This window comes from Rattus rattus, chromosome 4, assembly GCF_011064425.1.
Source record: "Rattus rattus isolate New Zealand chromosome 4, Rrattus_CSIRO_v1, whole genome shotgun sequence".
Taxonomy (NCBI): domain Eukaryota; kingdom Metazoa; phylum Chordata; class Mammalia; order Rodentia; family Muridae; genus Rattus; species Rattus rattus.
In genome coordinates, this window is record NC_046157.1 from 58,394,225 (window position 1) to 58,413,258 (window position 19,034).

The window sequence follows — 19,034 nt, forward strand, 5'->3', positions numbered from 1 at the left end:
AAAAATATTTTGTGTGTTAGTTCAATTTGATTATATATTTTAGTATAGGATTGACTCAGATACAAAAATAGAAATGGACAAATCAACATTTTGAAAATACTCCATTTGATATATATACATATAATAATGATATATCGAGTTTCTGAAGGGCAGATAGAGTAGTGCTAGAAAGAATGTAATTCAGAATTTTCACTGCTGTTCTTAATATTAATGTTCAATATGTTCAAAACCTTTAAATTCAGTGCTTTAAAAATACAGCTATCTGAAACTCTACAAGTACACTTTAAAATGCCAGCTAACCTACCCTGTTATTCATTTAAGATTATTTCATATTCAGAAAATGTTTTAACTATGCTTTCACAAACGTAATAATTTTGATGATTTGCATAATGCATCTAGTAGTAGACATGTTTGGATGTCATATGAAGCATTTTAATGGAAAATATTAGTTGATACTATAAAGGAAAGAGAAATATGATTGTTACACGAAAACCCTGCAATCTCTCTGTGGTATGAACTTTCCCCATCACGATATTAAAAAATTAAATGTCTAAAATGTTTCCTACAACAACATTACATTTAGAAAGGTTTTGATTTGTTCCAAATTGAGCTAAATGTTCACTTATGTTATCTCTGTTGTTCATTCCTTGGATCCATCTACACTATTTTGCAGAGAAAGATATTTATTAATAGTTTAATATCAATAAGATAAGAAGGAATAGCTTTCTTCACAGTTGTTGTCTTCATGTATTTCCCCACTCCTTTTGAAGGAATGCACGTTATGTTCTCAAATAGTCTCTTCAGGAATTAGATGAAATCCTTGTTTTTAAATGAAAGCAAATGCAGGAAGCTTTAGTTTTTATAAAGTGGTTAATGACCTAGATTCTGAAACATTAAATTAATGTTTACACTGCGATCATTTGGCTGGAGTTGCTGAGCGGCATAAGTGCTATTTGTATGCATCCTAATTGTTACATGATTAAATAGTTAATAATTTTAGGTTAATACGACAAAATAACTCATTTCAGTTGGGAAAACACATTAGGACTTTATGGAAATTAGCCTTTTATGCACAACTTGAACAATTTGGAAAATTAGCTCAAAATTCAGAAATATCAGTGGCCAAAAATTGCTTTATAAGATACTTACATGTCTGTAAACAGTGCTGTATTTGTGCTAATACTACTGGTACCTCTGGACCTTAGCGATGAGGACCGAACGTATGAAATCATCTTAGCATTTTTTTCTCTTTAGCAATATCTATCACTGGGTTGCGTCTGCCTGAGGCATTTTTAATATTTTGTGCAATAAGAGCACATGTATTACGACTGTTATGTTTCAGTTCTCACAGCTTAATTTCTAGTCATATATTCAAATGAAATGTCTGAAGCTCGCTTGCATGGGCCAGACGGAGTCCTTAATGTTGCTTAAACAAAGACGAACATTTGTCTTAACATTTGTGTTTACTTTCAGTTTCGTACAAAGTTTCAGATTTCCAGCCTTCTATTTACACTCATTTTTCTGAAATGGTAAAATTGGTTACATAAAAGTAAATGACACTGTGAAAACAAACACTCGAAATTGATGTTCAAACATTTGTTTTCTGCTCTGCAGCAATTGGCGAGCCTGAGAGTATAGACTGGTACAACCCTCAAGGAGAGAAGATCATTTCAACGCAGAGGGTTATGCTACAGAAGGAGGGCGTCAGGTCTCGACTAACCATCTACAACGCCAACATAGAAGATGCAGGAATATATCGCTGTCAAGCGACAGATGCCAAAGGGCAGACACAAGAAGCTACAGTAGTTTTGGAAATTTACCGTAAGTTGTGCGTTTGTGTTTTAGGTCATTGAAGCCGCAGTTTCATTACAAAGGATTCAAAAACATTAAAATATGCTTCATAGTAAAAATCTGCCACTGTGTCATAAATTTGAAGGGGCTTGAAGTCTGTATGTTTATCTCAGAAATGTCTTGCTTTCTATAATGTCTTGCTTTTTTGATTTTTATTGCTGTAAAGTTAAGATATATTAAAAACAAACATAAACTTTCCCCATGGAAGGTCTTCATCTTTGGCCTCTTCTATCCCTGTCACATTAATAAAAAGATATCACTATTGTGGTTGGTCCTAAAATTTAAAAAGCAAGAGGAAAGTAGTTGATAATTTATAGCTATAATATTTTAAAAGTTTCCATTACCTTTTAAATGATAAATAAAATCTGTTTTTATTTATTTACTAAATTTGAGTTAGTTTTGCTGCCAAAACATTTCATGTTTTTTGTAGGGAAAAAAATCTTTGTTGTGGCCACTTTAGGATCCATATTCCCCACTAATAGGATTCTCAGCTAGAGTTGCTCCCTTAGACACGGTGGAGCCAGCCCTCATCAGAGGTCTCTAGAATGCCCTAGAAATTGGTCTCCCAACAATTTCTATTCTCCCTCCCTTGATCTCCGTACACATGATAAACACCCCAAACCCACAACTTCGCAGCCTTGGTACTCTCCCCAACTTCTCTCTAACCCAGTTCCTTCACTCCATCCACCTCCTATATCTATTTTATTTCCGCCTCGCCTTCTGCTCTGAGAAGAGGGGAGTATCACCCTCTCTGAGTATCACCGTTCTCCCTGTCCTCTGCACCATACCTCCCCACACACATATATTGCATAGCAAATGAGTGCAGGACTAATTGCATGCCCTGTCTCTGAGGCCAGATAAGGTTACTGAGTTAGGGAGACCAGATCCACAAGTAGGGCACAGGTTCAGGGACAGTCATTAGTCGTCGTGAGACGAGCATGAAGATCAAGCTTGTCATCTGATACATAAGTATAGAGGGCATAGGTCCAGCCCATGCTAGCTCTTTGGTGGCTCATTCTTTGGCAGCCCCTCATGGTCCAGATTAGTTACTCTATTGGTCTTCCTGTGGATTCCCTGTCCTCTTTGGGTGCCTCAATGCTTCCCCTAACTCTTACATAAGACTCTCCCAGCCCCATCTGAAGTTTGATATGTGTTTCTGCATCTCTGCTTTGTCTGTTGGGTGGAGCCTCTCAGAGGACAGTTGTGCTAGGCTCCTGTCTGCACACATGAAGAAGTACCATTAGTAGTGTCAGGATTGTTGCTTACCCATGGGATGGGTCTCACTTTGGGCCAGTCATTAGTTGGACATTCCTTCATTCTCTGATCTATCTTTGTCCTTGCACATGTTATGGGCAGGACACATTTTGAGTCAAAGGTTTTGTGGGTGGGTAGTGTGAACAGTAATACTAGGATCTAAAGCAAATATATACATATATACACATTTACATATATATATTCTATACTGATTCATTAAGCCAAGATACTTATTGATGTATAATCAATATTATTCTCTCTTATACTATGAATAATATAAATTTATAGTTGTCATGTATACATGTAATTCAATTTCATGGAAAATAGTGAGGGGGCTTTAGAGAATTCAGAGTTGAAGTGGGAAGTTAAATTTCAGGATAGCAAATGTCACAATCAAGAATGTCTTAGTTTTCATTGTGTATGTGTACTATGCATGACACTGTTATGCAATGCCCCTTAGACACAAGGACACAAGTGTGCCAGACACTTTTCCACCACACTCATACTCTCAAACCATTCACTTTCCATCCCCTCATGCTCTAGCCCCTCTGTTCTGCTCCATGATTTCACTTCCATTCTTGTGCCGCACGTACATACATGACTTTATTTGTGACCACATACCATAAGCCAGGATATAAGAGCAAAGGCAAATTTGGGAGCCACTTTTCTTTTCAGCTACCATCTTCACTGTGCTAAAATTAGAATATTTTTGTCACTCAATGCTCTTGCTATGGTTCAGATGCCAGTTGTTCTCCAGGTGATCATGATGGAAAACTTCAGTTTGAAGTGTATATGGGGTTGAAGGCTTAGACTCAGGGCTATGTTTTCAGACGGAATTATGGAATTTCTAGACTCTTGGCTTCCTGTTTTGATGCTAAGCCAAGTAGGAACTCTTCTCCCTACTTGGGTGCCCAAAAACAAACTATTGGGGTAGCTCAAGGTTGAGATTTCAGATTTCAAGATAGTGTATTAAATAAACACATTTTATTTATGCTATTTAAAAAAAGAATGCTTAAGAGAATACAGGCAAAACTTTGTGCTTGGTGAACATTGGCAAGGACCCCAAATCACTCTTTATAAAGTTCTTATATATCTAGATGCTCATTATACTAATAACCGTAGATGACAGTGTGTCGAGTTCAGTAAGCCGCGAATCTTTTACCAGTGGTTTTATTTTCTTGATACAGAAAAACTCACCTTCAGAGAAGTGCTGTCCCCTCAAGAGTTCAAGCAAGGGGAGGATGCGGAAGTGGTTTGCAGAGTGAGCAGTTCCCCCGCCCCTGCGGTCAGCTGGCTGTATCACAATGAGGAAGTCACCACCATCCCCGACAGTTAGTATTTTGGTAACTCTCTAAGTTATATGTTCTAAAAATACTTCTAGTTTCTACAACTATGGAGGTCCTGTACTGTAGTAAAAGAAAAAAAAGTGTCCGTCATGGTACATGCCAGTGTGCCCAGCACTCAGAAAGATGACCCAGGAAGGTTGCGATTTTTAAGACAGTCTGGGGACATATCGGGAATCTGATTCTAAGAAACAAATATGCAGACAACAACACAAGATGATACACATTTCACTTTAATGTTCAACCATTACTGAATCCTAAGATTTAGGAACAGGTTTTGCTGCAATCTGGTCTTTGGGTCAAATTCTGGTTCCTTATTGGTTTTAATAACATAGCAGGAGAGAGTCATAAGGCTTGCCTTAAGGACACGTGCCTGTAATCTTAACACCTGGACGATAGATGCAGAATAATCAGGGCTTGAAGGTCACCTTAGCTTCAAATACTTACAAAGCTGACCTGAGAAACGTGGCTACATGTAAACAAAAACAAATTAAAAACAAACAAAAAAGAGAAAGCAAAAAGAGGGAAGGATGCGGACACACACGCAAGCCAAGGCAGCCATTTTCTAAAGTTGTACGTCGTCTGTGGCAGACTTGGCAGCAGCGTCTGTAAGTGATCTAATATAGAAAGGCAAAACTACAGTGTAAACATTACCATAGAGGAATGTGCACTGGCCTTCAGGAAATTAAGACATGGTTAAAAAGTGCAAAGCAAGTACAGTAGTGGACATTGGAACATACAGATTCTAGTTGTTAAAATTCCAATGTGATACCATGAGAACATTACATACAAATAAAATAAAACTTCAGCATGAAATCTGCCGCATAATCTATGGATGCTCTCTCAAAGATATCAGTACGTTCAAAATATTAAGGAAAGATAAGTTTAAATAGTATACGGAAGAGAATATTTGTTTAAGATGCCATCGGGATTTTGATTCAGACTGAGGTACAGAATTCAGAATATGATGTTTGAAATTGAAAGCATAATTTGCTTACATTATGCTGCCTTACTATTTTGCACAGGGACATTTTCAATTTGGTACATTTTTCAATGCATCTGCATTACATACAGGAACAAAATAATTGAATCTTTTAAAAGTGTTTTCCATGTTATATGATTCTATTATGTGGTTTGAAGAGATGGGATTTCCACAGCATAAAGGATAAAAAGTAGAATGTCCAGTTTTAAGTATATAGAGGTAATGAGCAGTAATTATGGTTCATGGTCATTTGTTTATTTTAAGATAATTTTCCAAGCATAAGCTCATTATTGGCCAGATAAGGCTAAACTCTCATTTCAATATTCTAATTCCATAAAATATAAGATTTAATCACATTTGTATTGGCATGTAAACATCCTCAAAACTTTAGCAAATTATATGAGGAGTTAATGTGAAGCATTTTCAGCATTGCTCCTCTCAATCTGAAAGGACCAGAAGTTTCTTTAAAAAAATTACTGGCATTGTGTACACTCTCTTATTATCCAGTATTGGAGTACACATTTGCATACGTGTTTTTGAACCTTAACCACATTTAAAAGGAGCAATGCTTTTAAAATGTGACTTCAAAAGAAGCTTTAGAACCCAGACTGTGAGAAGTGCAGAGTTGACACTACTGTGGTGTGGCTGGCACTGTTTCCCAGAATCCCACACTGGAAGATGTGAATCTGGAATTCCCTTTGGGTACTATTTCTGCCCTTGGTCTTGAAGTGCTTGAGTGCTTTTCTAGGTCCTGGGCTGTTCAATGAAATTGCCTATCAATTGACAATGGATCGATATATCCATTTCAAGCAGTTTCTGTAGCTGATGAACAACACACCAGAAGGTAGAAAAAAATCAAACGTGGACCAGAGGAAAAAGTAGCATCTAGACAAAAAATGTTGTAGGAACTTGGTACTCTTTAATAGTAAAAATTCTATTTGAAGCATACCTTCAAAGGTAATAAAGAGTACATCTACTTTAGTAAATAAAATATTCTAAATAGCACAGTAGTCTTAAGTTGACATTTTTTGTCATATATAGCACTTGGCAGTCAATGCTAAATATGGATCGATAATGAATGAGACATCATATATTTACTTTGCAAGATGAAATTCTAAGGCAAAGACTATATATATATATATATATATATATATATGTGTGTGTGTGTGTGTGTGTATGTCATTAACAGTAGAAACAAAGATTATATATATATATTAATAAGGTAGAAACAGGGGCATGAGATCATTATTTACATAATTAAAAATGGAAGAAAAACCCTTTGGCACTAAAAAGTGTCTTTGATCATGCTGTTAGAAATGTTGCTTATATATCTCAGCTAACTATAAACTTGACTCCATAACACTTTTAGTCCCACTGCAGAGATTAAATGTACTTGTTTCTCTTGCAGAAAACTTGGGTTCAATTCCTAGCACCTACATGCTGACACAAAACTATCCATCAACCCATTTTCAGAGGACCAAACAGGAATGCCCCTGGTACTCATACATGGAGGCAGATAAAACATCTATACATATAAAATAAAATCATTTCAAAACCCAGCGATATCACTTTTACCAGTCAATTAGAATGAAATGATTTCTGTCTTTCAGCCTACCTTTGTGCACATAAATAGACAACATTGAACCTCGAAATAAAAATTAATGCTCCTTTCTAATTATTCCTAAAGATTGATTTGTAATTTGCAGAAAGGATTACTTAAATAAATTGAAGGCATAACCATTTTTATACCTTTATGTGTCTTGAACATTAGTGGCTCATTTGGCTGCCTTCTCAGGTTATGAAAAAATTGGCAGTTTAATTATTCTTGAGGAAGGATGTTCAATAAATTTTCTAACAATTTTCCATAGCCAAGTGGCTGCATTTCAAATTTGTCAGGTCAGCAACATCTAAACTCCTTGCATCGTGCTTTTGTGCATCATTTTTGCATTCAGAGCACCAAGGAGAAAATAATAGTCTAACCATTTTATGTGGATATAAAGTCTTGAATGTATTTTAAGGGGGGATATAATAAGGCGGAGGTAGAGTGAAAAACTTGAAGCCATGAAATTGCATTTTACTTTCAAATTTGAATTTTTTTGGCGGATGGAAGGTTGGATAGCGTCAGGAAAGCGCTGTATTTTAATTCTTAGATATTCACAGAGCTGTGGACTCAGCCTCAATTACTGACGTCCTTTTCTTTCCTTCGCTTGTTTTTCAGATCGGTTTGCTGTGCTTGCAAACAATAATTTGCAGATCCTCAACATCAATAAAAGTGATGAAGGTATATACAGATGTGAAGGAAGAGTGGAGGCCAGGGGAGAGATTGACTTCCGGGACATTATTGTTATTGTAAACGGTAAGCCAGAAATTACTGGTGTACAATCTATTGTTTATTTTAGAAAAGTTTATCAAAAGGGAAACTATGAAGTCAACAAAGAATATTTTGTACTACAATGCCAAGCAACCAGAGCTTCCACCACTAAGCCACTACCCAAAGACTATACATGGACTGACCCTGGACTCTGACCTCATAGGTAGCAATGAATATCCTAGTAAGAGCACCAGTGGAAGGGGAAGCCCTGGGTCCTGCTAATACTGAACCCCCAGTGAACTAGACTGTTGGGGGAGGCGGCAATGGGGGAGGGTGGGGAGGAACACCCATAAGGAAGGGGAGGGGGGATGTTTGCCTGGAAACCGGGAAAGGGAATAACACTCGAAATGTATATAAGAAATACTCAAGTTAATAAAAAAAAAAAATAAAAAAAGGAAAAAAAAAATAAAAAAAAAATAGAAAAGGAAAAAAAAAGAATATTTTGTACTAAATGCCATCCGTCTATGATCATGAGAGTGCACCAACTTTTTGAAATGTTATTTGCTGCATGGCTTGAAAACTTGCAGACACATTCTTAGAGACCCTCACTCTTCAGAACGTTAATTCCGTTCGTCAGTTATGTCACTGAATGAATGCAAAGTGATGATTTTGCCTAATGGTATCTCCAATTAGATTGCTACTTAGAGTTCTACAATGTATCACTTTTTTTATTACTTGCATTTTGAAAGTTTCATAATTGTATTAATCTTTTTACACTTTATTTATCGATCGCCAGAAGTAACAAAGTTTATGAAAACAACAGTTATTTCACTCAAACGGTCTCTCGTACTGTACAAACTGCCTGATGACATAGAATTTGTATCTGATTATTTTTGCTTTCATTTGTTATAGTTATTGTCTAAGAGGTATCCATGCTATTTCCTTAATATTCTCAATTACACTTTAAATCCTACCATCAATTTTTCATGCTTAAAATGTGCTTTTAAAGGTTTTCTCCTTCCACTGAGCAATCTACAGTCATAACGTGGTTCTACTTCTCTCTCCACCAAAGATTTCAATGTTAACAACCGTTCAAAGTTCTGTATACGATTCATGAAAAGGAATTGAAATAAGAAAGCTTATTATTAATACAGGAAATTTGTTGTGAAAAGACTCCATCCAAATATTTATGTCAGTAAATAAGAAAACAACAAAAACAAAAACATAATACAAGACTTATTGATAACAAGAGTTTAAATACTATTTGACATTCAATTGAGATAAATGACTTTAATACAACAAAAAAGATTTAATGATTAATATTTCAATTTGCATATATAATGCTTTATTATACACAGAAAAAATATTCTTTTTTATATAAAGTGGCTATCTAAAATAATTTTGCTGTATGTGAATGAGAATTAATTTATATATAATGTATAAAACATATGAACATATGGGTGATTGGTGATTAATTTTTTATTTATTGATCCACTTGTTCTTCTCGTTTCTTTTCTTGAGGATTTAAGGAAACTTGCAAAGACATTAAGTCTTTGTAATTCATTTTGCTCTTTGAGCACAGACATAATACCAAAAGTTAATACATATTGAGTTATTTAATTTTGCCAGTTTATATGCATCAAAGCGGGGTTATTAAATGTTACTGCATACCAACATATGTGTATATACATATATTATTAACTAAAACATTAGAGTTAATTACATTATTAAAAAATTATATGTAATATGTTGTGACTAATGTGCTAATCTCTTATTATTCATATAATTATACTTGCTATATTATTGTGCACTTTAGTTTTTTCTGACTCTAAAATCTGTTTTGATGCTATAAAATATCCATTCTGTTGGAAGAATTATAGGTATATGTGTATTCATCTCAATAGCATTAATTTAAAACTTCAAATTTATCACATGAATATCTCACTAAAGGAGAATATTAAGTTCTGACTTCAAATTCTTATTTATTTAAGAGTCTACAAGAAAGTAAGTACAGGAAAATATTATTTCTGGCCATGAAAACTTTCATGCAGATGACAGTGTTTTTCATCTCTGTCTGATTGATCACATGAACTTCGGTTCCATATCTCTTCTTTATATAGACTCAGATTAAAAACTCTGATATAGGGGTTGGGGATTTGGCTCAGTGGTAAAGCGCTTGCCTAGGAAGGGAAAGGCCCTGGGTTCGGTCCCAAGCCCCGAAAAAAAAAACAAAAAAAAAAAAAAAAAAAAAAAAACTCTGATATTCTCTGCATGAACAATGCTAACATGATTTCAATTTAAACTCACATTGTCTTATGCTTTAAAGTAACCAGAACCTCTTTTCTGCAATGTAACTGTTTACAAATTCCAGTATTGATTGCTTCTGCATCTGGGTGGTGCATTTGGACCATGTCAAGGAGATTCATTGATGAACGCCCCCAGATAGCTTTGATTTTTCTCTTACATGTTCTTTGACTTACCCAGGAAATACGTTTTATCCAATCTTATGGATTCTTCTGTTAATTGGTGTCGAATTCTTGATCTTGAGATTCTCAGAAGAATTTCTCTGGGTGTGTCTTTGTTAAAGTTTTAAGAGGTTATTTCTGAAAAATGGAATTTGCACTTTGTTTTTCAAACAAAACCAATGTTTATTAAGTCAATATGTAATGATTCCCAAATAGTTTTAATGAATCGTCCTAAAATACATTTTAGATTATATATGCCACCAATGTCGTAGCTAGAAAAAAAATGATTCCTTGCTACTTAGAAGAAACTTAGTAATGAAAACAATGTGATTTATTAGAAATAGGGGAGAACAATCAGGCTGTAGGCAAATGCAGAATCGTAAAGATAAAAGTAAAAACTGACCGTGAATATGAGCATAACAAAGTAACTGTGACTAGAATACAATATTTTCAAAATAGGGAGATAATGCTAGTCTTAGATGGATTGGGTATGCCATTAAAAACTTACTGTCTTCTATGGAATAATTATTCCACTGAGTAAAAGATACTGCAGAGGGGTAGAAAGCTCTCAGTAGGAGAGAAGGAGGGAGTTGATGTAAGTAATTGGAGCCCATACTAATGGAGAAGAAAATGAGTAATAAAGGATGTAATTAAGTATTATATTAACAAAGATATGTAACACTTGACAACAATAAAGGGTCATTTCCAGTTACCTATTACCAAATTCTTGGTTTCCAGTTTAGCAGAAGCTAACAGAGTCTAATAAGGTGTGAATTTAAATATTTCTGCTCAATTTGACAATTATATACTTACAAGAGACATTAAATAGAATACCATTATTTAACTAGCTTAGACTGAATTTAGCATAAATGTGTGCGTGTACATTCATAGAAGGGCAGACATATTGACTGCACTCCTTTTATGATCATACCAGGCTTAACTCTTGGATACCCTGCAAAATCATTTAGAAGAACATCATTGCAACATGTTGAATGTGTTTACACATTTTTCTATAAAGTCTTTAAGATTTGAAGCTAGATAATTATGTTGCACATATACACAAATCATAGTTGTACTCGAAAATGAAGCAAATATTATTTCCTATAACTTAATCAAAAATTCTGTCCTGGCTTTCTCTCACCACTCAGAAAATATGCTTAGCTATAAAAGAAAATGAGGGTATAAATTTAAAATGTAAAAGTCAGTACAAGGTTATTCATATAAAAATGATGTTCCTTATTTTCTAAATCTTTTGTAAATTCACAAAAATAACCTGCTAACCCTGGATTCAAAGTTGGAGTAATGGAGATAGCAACAATTGAGGTTGGAAGAAAATTATCAAGAAATAGTACCTTAAGGCAATTTCATGTTACTCTCCTTTCAAATGGTGCAATCAGCTATGGATGAAAATGACTGCGCGTATTTGTGAATTGAGTGTCCAGCTGTAGAGTGCAGTTTTCATCAATGATCATTGGGCTATGATCTCTGCATTCATGTCTATATCAACTTATTTCTTTAGGGCAAGAAAATGAGGAATACTGCCTTCTCTTACAATAAATGAAATGACAATTTTCTTTTTAACCTTTCTTTCTTTTTAATGTCATAGAATCTAAGTGTCAATACAAAAAAAAAGACTGTATGCAGCACCATAAAATTAGCAATATTATAACTAAATCAACCATGAAGACAGTGAACAGTAATAACCCAAATATAAGATGGTAATTTATGAGAGATTTGTCACAAATATATTTAAAATACAATATATAACTTAGGCCATTTACAAGAAATATACATTTATTAAGACCAATCTAATTTCCAATTTTGTTATTTTCTATGTCAATTCTGTTAAATTCCCCAAACTGGAAGTCTGGCAATACAAAAGGAAAGATAGCTATTATCTAGCCAGTGTTTTATGGACTTTTCACACAATAAAATTTGGTTAGATGTGGCTATGTAGATATACATTTGAAATGTAAATAAATAAAATACCCAATAGAAAACAAACAAACAAATATTGGGATGTAGATAAGCCTGTAGGACATTTTCTGAACTGGTAAATGATATGCGTGTGAGGGAGGGGCAGCCAATTTTGGGTGAGGAAGGCATTGGTCATGTAGTTCTGGGTTCAGGAAGAAATCACTCTGATAAAGCAAGTGAGAGCAAAACAGTATGCAGTATCCTGCATGGATCTGCATCAGTGCCTACCTCCATTTTTTTTTTTTTTTTTGTTTGTTTGTTTGTTTGTTTTTGTAGGGGCTATCAATATGGAGGCATAAGTCAGATAAACCAATTCCTCCCCTTTCAAAGATCTCACATAAGTGATTTTCATAAGGAGACAACAGTTTTAGACATTTTTCATTTCCCATATATCTAAAATGTATAGACCCCATTGAGTACACTTGTACTAAGATTCTGCTTGCCGATACAGAAGTATCCACCTGTGCTAGCTTATGTTCCTTCAACTGGGACTAACTAGACTCACCAGAATGGAGGGTCCACGATTTAGAAGATTCCTCCACAAGGGCTATGTGTAAGGCACTTTCTAGATTAGTAAGTGATTGTTAGAGGATGGCCCAGCATATTATGGCTGTGGTCATCTCTGAGATGTTAATTCTGAGTTCTATTACAAAGCATGCTGAGGAAGTCATGAGTAGCAAGCTAGTAAGCAGCACCCCTCCGAATGCAGCACCACTCCGTATGCAGCACCCCTCTGTAAGCAGCACCCCTCCATATGCAGCACCCCTCTGTAAGCAGCACCCCTCTGTAAGCAGCACCCCTCCATATGCAGCACCCCTCCATATGCAGCACCCCTCCATATGCAGCACCCCTCTGTAAGCAGCACCCCTCTGTATGCAGCACCCCTCTGTATGCAGCACCCCTCTGTAAGCAGCACCCCTCCATATGCAGCACCCTCTGTAAGCAGCACCCTCTGTAAGCAGCACCCCCTCCATATGCAGCACCCCTCCATATGCAGCACCCCTCCATATGCAGCACCCCTCTGTAAGCAGCACCCCTCTGTATGCAGCACCCCTCTGTATGCAGCACCCCTCTGTATGCAGCACCCCTCTGTATGCAGCACCCCTCCGTATGCAGCACCCCTCTGTATGCAGCACCCCTCTGTATGCAGCACCCCTCCATATGCAGCACCCCTCCGAATGCAGCACCCCTCCATATGCAGCACCCCTCTGTAAGCAGCACCCTCCATGGACTCTGCATATGTTCCTGCATCCGGCTTTAGTCTTCTTTCAGTGATAGACTACAAAGTGCAATTATAAGCCAATTAAACCCTTTCTGCCACAATTTTATTTTGGTTGTGGTGTTTCATCGTAACAATAGCAACCCTAACTAACTAAATTCAGTACCATAGTAGCAGGGTGAAATATTGCTGTGAAAAACCTCACCATATTCTTTTGGGGAGGATTGTGGAAAGACTTTGGAAATTTGCGCAAGAAAAGCCATGAATGTTCAGTGTTTGGTGAGCTGTTTGGCAGAAGCTTGGAAGATAAGAATGTTCAGGACAATGAAGATTGGGGCCTGGCTGGTGACGTTTCACAAGGATATTTAAAACCTACCAAGGCCATTGACTGTTTTTGAATCTGTATTCTGGTTACCTGGGGATGAAGAATTGGCTGTGATCAACAAGAGACCAGAACTACCAAAGTGAAACCTTTGCTTGGCAGGAATACTCAATGTTGATCTGATGGAGCTGAAGAGACTAGCCTTGTTGAGGTGAAATCTTCTGGGAAATATTTCCTGGGAGTGGACAGCAGGTATGGTTCAGTGTTGGCAGCCAAACTTGATAGTAAGAGCCATGAACTGGTGTGGAGGAATGAAAAGATCATGAAGAAAAACTGAAGGCTGACATTGTGAGAAACCAGGAGAGGCCATTGGCGAAGATTCAGTCTTAGTGACACATGATGGCACTGGATTGAAGTGACCAAGCATAGAATAGGAGGCATGGCACCATGAACAGTGCCTAGAAGAGGTGATTGGAGAAAATGCAGGCCAACCGCAGGAGACTCCAGTGTTTTGATGATGCAAAAACCATAGGATGAAAACAAAGAACATCAACAGCCATGGAGTGGAGCCAACCGGAACCTAGGAAATAAGCAGTTGCGGTTGGCAGAGATGGGGAAGTGACCCAAGTCTTTTGGAGGATCTCAGAAGATTGTGAGTGAATCCCAGATATTTGGAGTTTGTTTTGGCATTGTTTATTCTGTACACTGGTTCTTCTCTCTTAAAATAACAAAGTAATTTATTTTTGATTTATTGGGATTCCACTGTTGAGAAAACTGCATTTTATAAGATTTTGGATTTCAAAGAGAGTCAACTTTTGAGGATGTGGGACTTTTAAAATTTTATATTTTGATGTACATTTCATTGAATAGGTTATGTACTTACATTTCAAATGTTATTCCCTTTCCTGGTCCCCTCTGCCCCTAATTCTATAAAGATTGATCCCACCCACACCCTCCCACCTCAACGCCCTGGCATGCCCTTACACTGGGGAGACAAGCCTTCACAGGACTAAGGATTTCTCCTCCTATTGATGCCAGCCAAGGCCATCCTCTGATACATATGCAGCCGGAGTCATGAATCCATCCATGTGTACTCTATTGATAGTGGTTTAGTCCCTGGGAGCTCTGACAGGGTCTGGTTATTTGATATTGTTGTTCTTCCTATGGGGTTGTAAACCCCTTCAGCTCCTTCTGTACTTTCTCTCACTTCTCCATTGAGGTCCCTGTGCTCAGTCTTATGGTTAGCTGCAAGCATCTTCATCTGTATCAGGAAAGCTCTGGGCACAGCCTCTCAGGAGACATCCATATCTGGCCCCTGTCAGCAAGCACTTCTTAATGTAAGCTTTTTGGGAAGAATAAGAAAGAAAAGGTTGTGGCTTAATACTGATGTGAACGGATGTCAAGTCGACAAGGAATCAGTTTGCTGGCTAGTTTTATGTCGACTTGCCTTTGTCCTCTAGGCTTTAGTCTGTGTGTGTTTCCTCTCGAGAAAGCTATTCATACTTATACTAATTATGTAATTTCCTCTTCACAACACCTTATTCTACCAGCCCCACATTTTTTTCTTTCTTCCTTTTTTTAAAAGACTAACTGCTTTAAATGGTTTCTCACCCTCCACGGGGTATACATGTTTTAAAGTTTTATTTGAAAGGAAAGGATGGGGTGTGACAGGCAGGAAGAGGGCAAGACTCTCAGGGGCCCAATTTGCACAGAAAATGCCTTGTCTGCAGTGCCACCCAACATCTGTGGGAAGCAGCTCAGTGAAATCCTTACTGACTTCACGACAAGGTGTGGGGTTATTCAGGAGGTGAAAACTCCCTGGGAAGAATCTCAAGGCTTGCTAGGGGAATTTTCTTGTGCATCACATATTCCAGGGCTTTTATTAAGGCAAAACCTCAAGTGACAGCCTTTCAGGATCTTCGTCAACACAAGATTTTCCAAATGAATTGTAAATCAATTCTTCATGCACAACCTCTGGCAGTGAGTCTTTCAACTGCCTTCAAATTATCCATTTATACACCAAATACTCCACAGACATGTCTGTGATCTAATGTCAAGACAATTATGCTCCAATTGCAGTATACTTTTTAAAAATCACATAATAGAACTATTCCAATTTCACTGTTATTATTTGATGGCGTTAGATCTGACCAGTTTTCCTCAGTAAACCCTATATTAAAATTCAGTGCTAGTGGGTTCTATCACTACTTCATTATATCCATAGTGTAGAAGTTAATAAGATATAGTAAATATCCCTTGTTTGTTCTCATTTACCAAACTTGATAACATAGGAATAGTTTTGACAGGAAAACAGAAATGCAATACTGATTGGCTGAAGATGGTGGTTGCTCAGAACTTGGACATGTCTTTTTAAGCAATGAGGTAGAATTTAAATGAAATTTTAACATTCCCTTGCTTATGTCTATTTTTTGATAAGTTGAATGTGTTAAATTCTGTATGTCCTTTGAGATCTGAAAACAGTTTCTATTAAATAACAGTTTGGCTTGATAATCTCTGTCAATGAAAAATGAAATGTTATTTCAAATATCTATAGCTAATATTAATGAAAATTGAAATGTAATTTAATTTTATCTTACACCATTCAAATTTATAGGAGAAAGAAGAGAAAAATTAAATGAACTGAGAATGAATTTGTATATGATTTTGTACAGTTGCAATATGACTACAGGAATGGAATCACTGTATCAAACTGACTATAAGTGTTTATCTTGATGAATTAATCTAATTCACAGTCTACACTGTGCTCACATGACATTCCAGAACATGTTATTATGTGTGATTAACAATACAGAAATGCCAAAGTTGTAAATCATAACAGCAGGGTGCTTGGTTCCTTATCAAAAGAAGATATCTTATAATATTTAAATTCAAAATGAATTTCTATACCCTTTTTGAGTACTATGGATAAACCTTGCAGATATGGTTTCCAAGTCCTGTCCTAGTCTATGCTTTCAGTGTTATATGGAATGGAACAAGTCTTATGCTAGTGATTTCATATGAAGACTGAAGATAAGACATGATTTCTTTGTTCGAAGAACGATGTGATAATACATGTGTTTACTAAAAGATTTGGATAGATTATACGATTTTTTTAAATGACAAGATGTTAAATGTATAAATAAGTAAATGGTGAGACTGAAGTGAAGACAAAAATTAGTTTAAATTCAGCTCCAAATAAAATACATTTTAAATAAAATTTTATGTGGACAATCCCCACAAATGCAAAACGGAATCCCATACAAGTGTCAAAAGCTGTACCAGTAAGCCAGCAACATGGCTCAGTGGAAAACCTTTCTTATCACCAAGGCTGAAGACATGAGTTTGGTCTTTGAGACACACAAAGTGGAAAAAGAAAACAAATTCGTTTAGGGTTTCTTTTGACATCCACATTCACTCAAGGGCCTGGGTGCATGACCAGACCTACATAAACAAATAAGTAAGTGTAATTTTAAAAAAACTATAATGTTGGAGCTGAGTTATATGAATTTTTATTATAGTATCAAAGCAGAAGAGAAAAATCAAATCAATTTAAAAATCAAAAGGCAATACGTTGATATGAGTTGTTATTTTTTCTGGTACCACATTAATCCATGCAGCCTAATTGGCCTTCTGAATATGGTATTAAATTATCAGTGAGACAACATTTTTGTTTGCTTACACTGTAACATGAATGGGCATCTCTCTTATCAAATTAAATGTTGTGTAAAACATAAGTAGTAATATTCTACAATCTAGGAGAGTTTATTGAAAATAAAATTATAGCAAATATTAAATAGCTTCAGTCTGCTAGCAGCAGCAGCAGCGAGAGAAATGAAAACTTCTCTTCCAACCCCAAAAGTTTCTATGTAAAGAAATGTAGAAGCAGGATTTCTCTTAAAAGTTCGTTTTCAGTTTTATGACAAAATGTATGTTGCTATAATAAAAATAACCATTCTTTCGAACGAATTTATAAATAGCAAATGGTAAAGCAACCATGCCTATAAAATGCTGGAACTCTCAGCCTTCCTCAGAGTGGATATTTTTATGCCATGCATGGTGGTGAATACAGACCCCAAGGTAGTGGAAGTTCATGGACTAAATGACCGCTGGTTGGTAAACCATGAATGGACATCTCCAGTCTCCTACTTTCCTCAAGAGCAGAGCTTAGGAGTACAATGGGAGCACAGTAGAAAATCTCAAGAGTCACAGAGTGAGGAAGATCACTGCAAAATAATATCGTCTTGACATTGCAGGACTGTTGCACTGAGGAACTCACAAAAACTGGTTACTAAAAAAAAGGGGGAAGAAAAGAGTAATTCTAAGTGTTATTCTAAGACCGGGTCATGACACCAAGCACAGAGAAGTGTAAAACAAGAAAAAAAAAGTAAAAAAAATGTCAACTAATCAATTGTCCAGTGACAAAATGTCCTGAGAACATGCATATAAGTAACATATGAACAGAACAAGTTTTATTAAGGAATATATAATATATATATATATATGAATATGTATTCATATATTTCTCCATGTATATATACATATACATTGTCAATGGAGACAATAACTCATTGATGTATACCTGAACTGCTGTAAAGATAAACAATTGTGAGATATATATATTATATATATATATATGCAGTCATAATTAATGAAAAAAGTTGTCATGGATTGGAAAGAAAGTGGAGAGAGTTATGAGTTATGAGAGGAATTGGAAAGAGGAAAAGGAAGAGTGAATGTTGTAATTATGTTAAAAAACAGAAATTAAAAAGACAAGAAAACTCTAATGTGTCTCATTTAATATTCACTCACAAGACACAAAATTTAAGTAGTAATTTATATGCTGAAAATATTAACATATCTATAGTTACAAGAAAAAGAAAACTAGACATTAATGAATATGTCCTTAGAGTTAAGAGTTAATAGCTATAAAAGTCCATCTTCGTAGATCCCAGTAATTATTATTATGCTAATTCACATAAAAGCATACTTCCTACACCTAACGTCTTAAAGTCAAAACTGTGAAGTAATGTACACAATTATTAACGTGTAATCAGCTAACTGAATGCTACTGTAAGGATGTGCAGTTGTAATCAAATGTGTATATGTCTTTGTCTTTTTTATGTCTAATCTATTACTATATTTATTTTATAATTACCATTTCATCATGGACACTTTAATGGCATGGGGTGTGCACTAGATAAGACTTTACTTTGAAACCGAGGCATTGCTATGGAAGTCTGTAACTTGTCTATTGCAAACACTGCATTTCAGCCACAATTTCAACATGACCAAAATGTGCAGCGTATTCAG

General features: G+C 35.9%; 1 protein-coding gene across 1 annotated transcript in view; it reads left to right on the forward strand.

Moving 5' to 3' along the window:
* Positions 1-19,034, forward strand: part of Ncam2 (neural cell adhesion molecule 2) — a 468,347-nt gene that overhangs the window by 244,514 nt on the left and 204,799 nt on the right. The window contains exons 3-5 of the mRNA XM_032900505.1: positions 1,615-1,821; positions 4,293-4,436; positions 7,649-7,786. Of these exons, the coding sequence (XP_032756396.1) occupies positions 1,615-1,821; positions 4,293-4,436; positions 7,649-7,786 (489 nt within the window). The remainder of the gene's footprint in view (positions 1-1,614; positions 1,822-4,292; positions 4,437-7,648; positions 7,787-19,034) is intronic.